General features: G+C 49.2%; 1 protein-coding gene across 1 annotated transcript in view; it reads left to right on the forward strand.

Annotated features, from left to right (window-relative positions):
- Window positions 1-10,848: 10,848 nt before the first annotated feature.
- CUNH12orf75 (chromosome unknown C12orf75 homolog) overlaps window positions 10,849-12,365 on the forward strand; it is a 40,503-nt gene continuing 38,986 nt past the window's right edge. Inside the window, exon 1 of the mRNA XM_056118026.1 lies at window positions 10,849-11,053. Coding sequence (XP_055974001.1) covers window positions 11,008-11,053 — 46 coding nt within the window. The 5' untranslated portion in view covers window positions 10,849-11,007. The remainder of the gene's footprint in view (window positions 11,054-12,365) is intronic.

Raw genomic sequence — 12,365 nt, forward strand, 5'->3', positions numbered from 1 at the left:
GATACCATTTCACCAAAACTCTTCAGTGCCACCCTCGAGAACATCATGTGACAACTGGAATGGGAAGGAATGGGAGTGAAGATAGATGGTCGGCAACTACACCATCTCCGCTTTGCTGATGACATTGTTTTAATAACACCAAACATCAGCCAAGCGGCACAAATGCTGGCCGACTTTAACCGTGAGTGTGGAAAGGTAGGACTACAGCTGAATCTTACGAAGACAATGTTTATGAGTAACAACCTCGTTCCTGATGCCCCATTCGCTCTCAACGGAATGACCATCTCCGAATGCAACAGCTATGTGTACCTAGGTCGAGAAGTCAACATGACAAATGACCTGGCACCCGAGCTGCACAGGAGGAAGAGAGCGGCTTGGAACACCTTCAAGAACGTCGAAGAAATAGCTAAGAGGACGAAGAATCTCTGGCTCCAGGCACATCTCTTTGATTCCACTGTTCTTCCTGCATTAACATATGCCTCAGAGACCTGGGCCCTATGCAAACAGGATGAGAACGCTATTCAGGTCTCCCAAAGAAGAATAGAAAGAGCTATGCTTGGAATATCACGTTTCACTCAAATGAGAGAAAGAATCCGGAGTTCCGACATCCATCGACGATCACGAATCAGGGATGCTGTCTCATTTGCCAAGGTGTCAAAAATCAGATGGGCTGGTCACGTAATGAGATTTAAAGACAACCGCTGGACTAGAGCTGTTACCGACTGGATCCCACGGGATGTCAAAAGACTGCGTGGCCGCCCACCTCCAGATGGTCAGACTTCTTCATCAAGATCATGAACGATCGGTTTGAGGCTCTTCATGTTCCCAGAGCGAACAGATGCCATTGGGCTACACTGGCACACGACAAGGATGAATGGAGACGTTACTGGCGCCCACTCGAGCAAACCAACACTAAGGGGAAGTTAAGTGATTAAGTGATTAAGTGCACATACATATGTAAATGAGAGAGCAGCCAAAGGTCTTGATTATCTAGACCTTCCCTCCTCTTTTAGGTCACTTCAGTATACCAATCTAACTGTCACTGTCACTGTCCTCCCACTGTTCATCGATTTGCTCAAGTGGGCACCAGTAATGTCTCCATTGTGAGACTCGTTGTTACTGTATTTGGTATATCGAATACATCAAGGATAGCTTTCCAGGCTCTGCCATGCGGGCAAGATACTCTCGGTACCTTGCTGGGCTCTCCGAGAGGGGCGGAGGAATCGAACCCGGGTTGGCCGAGTCGGTGGCATGCAAGGCAAACGCCCTACTGATGTACTATCTCTCCAGCCCTACCAGTCTAACAGTATCTAGAAATATGTTATTTCGGCTCTCAAATACGTTGTACTCAAGAAGGGGAAAAACAGTTCATTTGGTTTCACTCCAAAAAAAAAAAATTGCAAAGAGGAGAGAAATTTATTTTAAAGAAAAAGACTTTTCAGAAAAACATGGATTTCAATATGAAAAACATAGAAACAATAGACCTAGAGTACTACCAGATGTGGCCCCAAACCCTCCCACACAACACACTCACACCCACCCGTCACCCCCCCCCCCCCACACACATATAAATGTGATGTATAAAGTGTGATTGAAAGAAAGACCCATGGGCAATTAATAGTTGTGGCTGAATGCTAAATTTGTCAATGAATATATAACACAAAAAGAATCTGTCATTGAAGATTATTCAAGGTAATTTAAATCTTCAAAAATTTCATGTGAAAATATGTAACCAAAGTCTCTAGGCAAGTTGCGTTCTGCTCGTAGATAGAATCCTAGCATGCACTTTCTTAAATTGATCAGGACAGGCTAGTTCATTCCTGTTAGGCCAAGAAATACCTTTTATGCCCAGAATATTTGTTCATATGGCCCAGGAGATGCTCAAAGCTCCCTGAAGGAAATAAAGGTATTTTCTGAGTAGTTTGCCTCAGTGTAAAGAACTTTATTAACTTTATAGCTGTGCTAACTAGGCATTGTGAAATAGTTTGTCAACTTGCCTTCTCTACAGCTTTTCTTTTTGGTAAATAACTCTAAGCTTTGGATAAAATCTTTTATTCTAGATCTCATTTCAACCTATTTATTCACTAAGTCTATGAGTGCATGAAACAAGGAAAATCTTTGATGATGTAAAATATTATGGAATTTTCCAATATTTGCAATGTAATAAAATCTCTATTTTTATGAACTATCCAGAATAGGCTAGAGAGAGAGAGAGAGTAGAGGCTGGAATGATGAGGAGCTGGGAGTAACAACAGGTATGCTAGCTTTTCTTTTGGGGTGCTGAAATGTTTGGGAACCAGTTAGTGGGGGTAGGTATACTACATTGTAACTTCTAAATGTCACTGAATGTTTATTGTGGTACATTTATGTTATGCGAACTTTATGTTTTTATAAGCTATTTCTCTCCTCCTCATCCCTTTAGTTTACTCATAAGGACATTTCACTTGTTATAGTAAGAAAACACAATTGTAGGCACTACGTCTGTATCTATATTAGACACTGTGTCTTTTTTTTTTAATTGAATCACTGTGAGATACAGTTACAAAACTTTCATGTTTGAGTTTCAGTCATACAATAGCTGAACACCTAACCCTCCACCAGTGCACATTCCCCAACACTTATAGTATTATCCACCCCCCTTTCCAACCCTCCCCCTGCCTCCATGGCAGACAATTTTCTGCATGCTCTCTCTCTCTCTCTCTCTCTCTCTCTCTCTCTCTCTCTCTCTCTCTCTCTCTCTCTCTCCTTTTGGGCATTATGGTTTGCAATATAGATACTGAGAGGCTATCACGTTTGGTCCTTTATCTACTTTCAGCACACATCTCCTTCAACCATCATTGACTTAGTGATCTATTCCAGCTGCCTTCTCCCCCAGCTCATGAGGCAGGCTTCCAACTATGGAGCAATATTCTTGGCCCTTGTGTCTACTGTCCATGGGTCTCAGCCTGTATCTGTTCTTAAAGAGGTCACAGTTTAATCATGAGGACGTATATGTAGTTAGTCTTGTCTGCTAAAAAGTGTCTTTTATAGGAGTCAGGGAGAACTTAAAAGGCTTAATGCATGCTTTATAAGTGAGAACTGGAGATTCAATCTCTGGCACTGATCCCTCCAAAAGTGTCTTCTATAGAGCATAAATTGTAAGCAAGTGTTTTTGGAACGTTCAGATAACAAATGAGGAGGATGATAGGGTCAGTCTCAATATATTTCAGGCCATCAATTTTATAGGACTCACTCTCTAAGGCAAATTAAAGTAGTAAAAATTGTAATCCATTTTTTAAAAAATCAAGGGGCCAGAGAGATTCTCCGTGGACGGAGTTACATGTTTTGCATGTGAGAAGCCCAGATTTAATCCTTTTCATTACATGGTCCCTTGAGGACAGAACTGAGAATAGCCCTTAAGTGCTTCTCATTGTGTCCCCCACAAACCCAAAAACACACACACACACACACATAAATTGAATTGAAAACAAAAATGTTCCCAATGAGTCATGGATTAATAATTAATGACAGTTACAAAATATTTACAGCTGCACTACAGTGCAAACATTAAATCTCAAAACTTGCAATACAGCATAAGCAATATTGAGAAGAAGGAACTTAAGACAAACTAACTGAGTTGTCTGAGGAAGATGCAATAAGACATTACAAAAAAGTAAACCATGAAGACAAGCAGAAAATAATAAGGATAAATAGAAATGAGTGTAATTGAACACAAAATTTAAAAAAATAGTAGAAAAATTAAAAGTGATTACTGGAAAGTCTGATAAAATGGAGAAATCTCTAGCAAGATTAATCAAGAAGGGAATACTTTGAAGAAACACTCTGGACAGCAAAAGAGGGCACACCCAAAAATGTAAAGTGATTAAAATCACCACAGGAAAAGGCTGTGCTAAGTTTTACACAAGGCATTTGCAAATGTCTCCTGTGGCCAGCACAGGTGGTAGCTGTGTTTGAGGTCAGCCACATCCTGAGTGGTCTGTTACTTGTTATGGGACAAGATCTTGGTGCTTAAGCACAGATTCAGTTGTGTTAAATGTGTGTGTGTGTGTGTGTGTGTGTGTGTGTGTGTGTGTACATGCATGCACACACACTTTGCTTTTTTGGTGCCATACCTTGTGCTCAGGGCTTACTCCTGGCTCTGTGCTCAGGGATTACTCCTGGCAGGCTTGCAGGACCCTATGAAGTGCTGGGGCTGGAATCTGGGTCTGCCACATGCAAGGCAAATGCCCTACCCACTGCACTATCACTCCGACTCCAAATGTATTAACATCTTTGCCTCTTTTTTTGGGGGGGGGGGTCATTACACCTAGTGATGCTCAGGGGTTACTCCTGGCTCTGCACTCAGGAGTTACTCCTGGCAGTGCTCAGGAGACCATATGGGATACTGGGAATCGAACCTCAGTCAGCCGTGTGCAAGACAAACACCCTCCCCACTGTACTATTGCTCCAACCCCAATATCTTTGTCTTTGATTTCATTGGCCTTTGCGCATTATCCTCCCCGAAAGTTACTGTAGGCAGCTGTAGTGTGGTGTGGGTGAAGCCAGCTTGCTCCAGGGTCCCGGCCCAACAAGGATATGCTTCGCCCTGTGGGTTTTCTGGGCCTTGCAAAGGAGATTTGCATTTACCACCTAGAGCCTCCTCCTATGGGCAGCTCAGTAGGGCTTGCTCAGATCTCCTTCAAGAGTGAATTTCAGGGAGATGAGATATTGGTGGAGAGCCCTCAGCTGTTCGTGCTCAAGCAGAAGTCCCCCACTCTCTATGCAGTTGTCCCCCACATCCCCAACCATCACCTCAGTGCAGGTATTAAGGCTCAGCCATGGCCATTTCTGCCCAAGCAGAGCTAGGAGCAGGAAATCTGCATTTGATTTTCTCAAGCCCTTTCCCAGAGCTGATTCAACCTCAGCTGCTTCCTGCCCAGTCCTCCTCTTTTTATCTTTTCTCCTCCCCCAGTGCAGTCAGAAGACCTTTCCCGGCTCCTGCTGCTTCTCTTCCCCTATCTCTTGGCCCATTAGTATCTCACTTACATCCCTAATTCCTGATTGCTACACAGTCCTGCTGCTTCTCTTCCCCTATCTCTTGGCCCATTAGTATCTCACTTACATCCCTAATTCCTGATTGCTACACAGAGCTTCTAAGCCCAAGTTCACTTTGGCTCACATTACATTGGCCAAGGTGAGCCGTCTCGGTGCCCAATCACAAGGAAGCTTCGAATTCAAATTCAAGAGAATTTGTAATCTCAATCAAAACTTCAGATGAAGCAATGGTGACTTGCCCTCTGCATCTTGGTGGCAAAGCCCCAGTTTTAGTTTGGTATCTATTTTGCACACCCCTCCCTGACTTCGGGATGAATCGCAACATTCTCTAGGCAATGACAGACACTCAACTTATACACACAGCGGGGACATTAGGAAGGGGCATGTGTCATATATATCCATGAAACAGGAGAGAAATCTCCCCCCGAAGGTCTCCTGGCTTCCAAACTGGACAGTAGGACAAAGACCCCTCCCCCCTTTAGTTGCTCTTGTGTGTGTTGAGCTGCTACTCAGAGCAGAGGCAGCCATCTGGTAGCAGGTCAATAGGACAAAGAGGGAGGGGCAAAGAAAAAATGAAGAAGAAGAAGGAGAAGGAGAAGGAGAAGAAGAAGGAGAAGGAGAAGAAGAAGGAGAAGGAGAAGGAGAAGGAGAAAGAGAAGGAGAAGAAGAAGAAGAAGAAGAAGAAGAAGAAGAAGAAGAACAACAACAACAACAACAACAACAACAACAACAACAACACAACAACTCCGGTCCCCTTCCAACCATAGTGCTCCAATGTAATGTGAACCAAAGTGAACTTGGACTTAGAAGCTCTGTGTAGCAGTCAGGTGTTAGGGATGTAAGTGAGATACTAATGGGCCAAGATGGAAGGAAACAGGGGAAGAAAAAGAGGAGGAGGAGGAAGAGGAGGAGGAGGAGGAGAAGGAGGAGAAAGAGGAGGAGGAGGAGGAGGAGGAGGAGGAGGAGGAGGAGAAGAAGAAGAAGAAGAAGAAGAAGAAGAAGAAGAAGAAGAAGAACAACAACAACAACAACAACAACAACAACAATAACAACAACAACAACAACAACAACAACTTGGGCTATCCAGTGCTATGCAGGAGAGACCTTTCTGGAAGAAAAACCCAAGATCATTGATTGAGACTTGTTCAATCTCTGCCTCTGGTTTTCTTTTCCTTGTCAGCTCAATTTCAGTCCCACACCGTGCCTCTTGCCTTCACACCACTGCTCTTGTTGGAGCAATGAAAACAATGGTTACACAGGATGATTTAACTGGTCGGGAGAACAGTGCCCAAAGGGACCCACCATAAAGAAGACAAGCATTCATGAGTATATTTTGACACAATGTTTTTGGAAACATTTGAAGGCAATTAACTATTGTCCATAAAATAAAAATCATTCCTAAAAGGGAAAAGGAGACACTGGATTTCTTCTTTCACTCACTTTGGGGAGAGGACTGACATTTATAGGACACGTGCCTACCACTCCACGAGGAGCTTTTCCTTCATCATCTCCTCAAATGGCCTGCACTGAATGACAGTCCAACTCTTTATAAGTCTGCACCACCCATCTGACCCCGCCACCGCCAATTCCAGTGAGACCTAGCCACAGAGGCCAATTTTTATTTTTCGGCACACTCCTTGCATGGTCCTTCCATACTGTTGTTCTTACACTTGCCGCTCTCTCAGCTTGGAAGCTCTTGCCTTGGTCTCCAGGCTAATTTCTTCTTTTTGTTTTTGTTTCCCTTTGTGTGTGGAGCGACTCCTAACCTGTGCTCAGCAGGTGCTGGGATCACTCTGGGCCCTAGAGCCAAGTCTACCAGGCCCTGTGGCTCAGTACTTGGGCAGATGATGTGACACTGCTCAACCCCAGCACTGCCACAGGCTGCCATTCTGGTGGTGTTTGGGGGGTCCCCCACGGGGGTCCCGGTCCTTGCACTGCCAGGTGTGTGTCTTGAACCCTGAACTATTTCCCCATGAGAGCTATTTCCTCACATCTGATTTCTTCTCATCTCTGCTTCTCTCTCTCTTCTTCTTCAGCACCTTCCTTCTTTTCTCCATTGTGTTTCTACTAGCTGCAAAGATCTTTTTGGAGGAGACAGAGCAAAAAAAATTTTTTTTGCTTTGTCTCCTCCCACAAGATTTTTTCCACCCTTTGCACTTGGTTCATTGCCCTGGTGCAAGCATTTTGTAAAAGTATTGGCCCAAGGAGATGCTCAGTACTGCTTATTGGAAGAATGGAGAGGGAACGAACTCTCGAGCTTATTGCACAGAGCCATAGGATTTTCCATGTCCTTGATCATTACTTACTTAGGTCACAGTCTTCCCATTGTTCATCGATTTGCTCGAGCGGGCCCAGTAACGTCTCCATCATGAGACTTATTGTTACTGTGTTTGGCATATTGAATACATCACGGGGAGCTTGCCAGGCTCTGCCGTGCGGGCGAGATACTCTCGGTAGCTTGCCGGGCTCTCCGAGAGGGGTGGAGGAATCGAACTCGGGTCGGCCATGTTGGCCGCTTGTAAGGCAAACGCCCTACCACTGTGCTATCGCTCTAGCCTATTACCTACTTAAAATTATTTTATTTTATTTGACTATGCCCTATCTTCCCCTCTCTTTGCTGTTGTGACAAGGAGTCACACATACATTTGGTGGCACTATTGAGTTGTGGGATTTACTCCTCTTCTGACCGTAGTGCTCCTCAGGGCCCATACCCCGGTGACCTGTACAGTTGGAGTTAGGGTGCTTTCTGGAGAATCTCGTACTATGCTGCAATGCAGGGGGTTACAGAGCAGAGCTATGGGGACCATATCTGGAGTCGGTGGCACTTGGATAGAACTCTAGTCCTCCTCACTTTTATAAGGCAGGGCCTTTGGCCGCTAAGCCATTACTAGACCCCAGTGTTCATGTCCTTTAGCCAGACACCATCAGGAACATCATGGTCCTTGAACCTATTGGTGTTTATTGCTCATGGCAGTGAAAGAGAATGCAGATTGCGGGGCACCATGAGCTCCCCCAGGAACAGGGTGCTTAGAAGGGGATGTCCATTCTAAAGGCCTAGACTTTCTTGCTGGTGACTTGGACAGGGTGAAGGAACAAGGCTTCTTTTTCTCCTCTGGATGTTGTCAGGAAGCAAGCCAATTTCTTGATGGAATCTTTTGACTGCTTTTCATCTCTAAAGCATGAAGACGGGGATGAGGTTAAAAATGTAACTGAAAAGCAGGTGTTCCGGTGTGAGGTCTGGTGTTGGACGATGCATCCCTGAAACGATCAGTAACAGTACTATAAAGTACTATAACTGGTACCTCAATAAGAGTGTTGAGAAAAGAATTTAACTCATCAAAAAGTAACAATCATTCTGAATTTGATGGATTGGGTAGCACTTGGTGGTTTTGTGATTTGCGAGTAAACTTGATTTTGTAAAACTTGGGTCAAGCTTTGAAAGAACCTTATTTTTGGAATCAGTCATCCCCTGGGTGTTAGAAAATACCCTGGATGTGCAGTAGAACACCAAGACTTAGCTGTGTCAGGTTTGATTTAGACGTCAGAGTTTCCTTTTTGCAAGGGTCCTAAACTGGAGGACAATGTCACACAGCACAGTGAGAAGCAAGAGGGTTTTTTTTTTTTTGTGGGGAGGGGTGGTCAGGACACAACTATTCCTGGCTCTGTGTCACTCCTGGTGGCATGTGTGTGGGGGATCATAAAACGTGCTAAGCATTGAACTGAGGTTGGCTGTGTTCAAGGCAAGCACTCCACTGACTCAAGCAAGTTTATTTCTCTTGCACTTTTGATACTATTTCTTTTCTCTGGCTTTGTAACAAGAAAGCCCCTCAAGGATGATAATGAAAGCCAAGGCAGAGAAGTCCTTTAAGAAGTGAAACAAATAAGTGTCCCTGTGAGCTCAATATTTATGTCAGCACACATTCAGGGATACTTAATTTTCAAGTGGAGCATGATGCATCTTTTGCATTTTGAGTGAAAAGACTACTCAGCCCTCACCATTGCCTCCAAGGTTATGTTCAACAGCCTAGCGGGACCTGGTTCCAGCTCAAGGTTTTCTCTATAGACAATGATAAGGTTTTGGCAAAACCTCCCACGAGTTCCCCAGCATCCTCTGAGCTCCTGAGTGCCCTGACTTCTCCTTCAGCACCGTTGCTATGTTGTCATTATTTACACTAGGCCTGTTGAAATGGATGTTTCCCACATTTTTATATCGCTGGAATTTTTGTTTGTTTGTTTTCTGGGGGTGCCATACCCGGTGGTACTCAGTGATCACTCCTGGTGGGGATTGGTGGGACCATATGGAGTACTGGGAATAGAACCTGGGTCAGCCCCGTACAAAGCAAAGCCCCATACCTTCTGCACTATTTCTTTCTCTTCCTCTCCCTGGAACGTTTTAACAGAAGACCTGGCGCAAGCTAAGCTCTCTATAAATATTAAATGGATTTAAAACAGATTTAATTCTTGGTTTGAACTTATATTACAGAACATTCACTGAGTCTGTATTATGAGCCAGGAGATAAATCTGATAAATCACATAGTTATTAGGGGATTTGGTATTCATTTGCAACAGATTTGAGGAGGAAGTGGAGTAGGAGGAAAGTAGCTGGCAATAGTGTAGGATCAGACCCTACATAAGTTGCTCTATGTCTCTGAATTATTATCGTCATGTTATAGTGCCACCAAGGTAGCAGTGATGGGTTAAATAAGCTTGCCAAATTCACAAGCTAAGGCATTACCCTTGTCCAACTATTAGGTTGGAAGAGGTCCCGTAAAATCACAACTCTGGGGCTGGAGCAGGCGGATTGCATGCAGAAACTCTCAGCGTCATCCCTGGCACTGTATGATCTCCCATGTATGGCTGGGAGCAACCCCTGGGCAGTGAGCTGGAGAGTAAGAAGCCCCTGTCCATGGCAGGCTGTGGTCCCCAAGACAATAGCAAGGAAAGAGTTACTGTACAGGGTTTAAGGAACTTGTCTTGCACATGACCAGCCCTGACTTGGTCCTGGCTCTGCATATGGACACTGACAGGAGCGATCCCTAAGCACAGAAACAGGTGTGGCCCCAGGCACCCCCTCCAAATTAAAAAATAAAACCAAATCACATCTCTGTCACTGAAACAGAGCGGAGCGCCTAGCTCCAGATTAAGAAAACTTGCAGCATACGTTTATTTTATTAAATTAATTTTTTTTTCTTGAATCACCATGAGCTCCACAGTTCCAAAGTTGTTCACCATTGGGTTTCAGTCATACGATGTTCCAACCACCAACAAACACTTAGCATAAGGAGCCGTCAGTGAACGTGCCTGGGGAAGGCTTTAAGCTCTTGATAGTGGCTGCGACAGGAGAGCAGAGCCGCATCCCTAAAGAAGCACAAAGGGACTTCGCGCCAGACCAGAGCAGCGCGCAGTCGGCGGCAACGCCGCGCCCACCGCGGACCCTGTTAGGGCCCCCGCTCCGCCCACTCCATCCGACCTCCTGCAGTTGAAGGCAAAGAGGGCAAAGAAAAAGGCCTGGAGGTTGTGCGGGGCGGACGGGTGGGACCCCTTCGCCCCACCCGCATCCCGCCACGCCCCTGGTCCAGGCCCGCGCCCCCAAACCCACTTTGAATTCCCGCCCCCTCTGACTGGCGCCCAATGGTCGGCCGGGGAAGCCGCAGGAGGCCTCGGATTGGCCGGCGCCGCGGTTGCCGGGGTGACGGGCGGGCCCTCCGGGGTCCCCGCACCGGGCGGGGGGCTCAGGGAGGCCGGCGGCCTTTCCGCCCGGACCCGCGCGGGGCCCGCGCGCCCCGGCCGGCGCCTCCCGGCAGCGCGCGAGGCCGGTCCCCTCGCGCCCCCCACCGGCCCGGCCCCGCGCGCCCCCCGCCCGCCCGCAGCCAAGTCGGGGCGCGCCGCCCTCCGCCGCCTCCGCCTCCGTCTCCGCCCCCACGGCGCGGCCGCCAGCTCGGAGCGCGGCTGCCCCGGCCGGCGGCGGCGCGATGGGCTGCGGGAACTCCACGGCCACCAACGCGGGCGCGGGCCGAGGTGAGCGCGGGGACGCGGGGGGCGCAGGCCGAGGGGAGCGCGGGACTCGGGGAGCGGGGGGTCGTGGGCCGAGGGGACCGCGGGGGGCGCGGGGGCACGGGGGGGCGCGGGCCGAGGGGATCGCGGGGGGCGCGGGGACACGGGGGGCGCACGGGGAACGCGGGCCGAGGTGGGCGCGGGTTGCACGCGGGGAGCGCGCGGGGCTCGGGCAGAAGTGGGCGCGGGGGGGCTCGAGGCGCGCGGGCCGAGGGGATCGCGGGGGTCGCGGGGTGCGCGGGCCGAGGGGAGCGCGGGGGTCGCGGGGTGCGCGGGTCGAGGGGAGCGCTGGGCGCGCGGGGCGCGGGGGGCGCGGGACGCGGAGGGCGCGGGGGCGCAGCGCACCGAGCCGGGGAGACCCGCGGCGGGACGGAGCGGGCTCCGGGGGCGTCCAGGCTGGGCGCCCCTTCTTCTCCTCCTCCCCATCCCTCCCCAGCCGGGTTTTTCCCGCCGGCAGCCCCGGGGGCAGCCCCGAGGCGCGGGGTGGGGGGGTGTTGGTGCTTCCCCGGGCGGGGGCGGGCGCGGCTGGAGCGGAGACTGCGGGGCGCTCCTGTGCGGGGCGCCCGGGGAGAACCGGCGGCGGGGCTTCCCCTGCAGGCGGCGGGCTGGAAGGGGGGCCGGTGGTGTTCCGAGTCGTGACCCGCCCTGCGGGCGCTCCTCTCGCTCCCCCACCCCCACCCACGCTCTCCTCCCCGTACGCCTGGAGACCCCTCCTCCCCTTCCCCAGCCCCGCAGTGGCGCGGGTAAAAGTGCCCCAGCCCAGGGCATCTAGACTTTTTTTGTCCCCTTTGTATTTTGCGGGGTTTGGTGGTGCTGGCAAGGAGGCAGTGTGTTAGGGAACGCGGAGACTCTTCTGCCGGCCTCTCCGGATCCCCCCGGTGCCCACTGCTAGGACGGGCTCGGCCGCCCCTCCTTGCCCCGCGAAGCTGCAGTATGTATAGACGGATGCTTTTAGGGACGCGCGACAGCTCTGATGCCGACAGCGGTCTGGCGGGGGAATTTTTTTTTTTCCTCATGAAACCCCAAGACATGTGTAAATTCCGTCGCCCACTTCACTTGGCTGATTGGCAGGCGAGTTTTCAGGAGTCAGCCCCGGTGTGTGTCCTGTGGTGTCTCTTACTACCTCACCCACCCCTCGCGCCTGGTACCCAGCCATGGTCTCTGCTGCTTTGAGTAGTTTGGGCTGAGCGCTTTCCGTGTCTCTGGGGAGCCGAATCTCTTCGTTGTTGTCTCCTCCATCTGAGATCAGATGGTCACGTCCCATCTCGACACCCCT

This window comes from Sorex fumeus, unplaced genomic scaffold, assembly GCF_029834395.1.
Source record: "Sorex fumeus unplaced genomic scaffold, SorFum_2.1 ptg000003l, whole genome shotgun sequence".
Taxonomy (NCBI): domain Eukaryota; kingdom Metazoa; phylum Chordata; class Mammalia; order Eulipotyphla; family Soricidae; genus Sorex; species Sorex fumeus.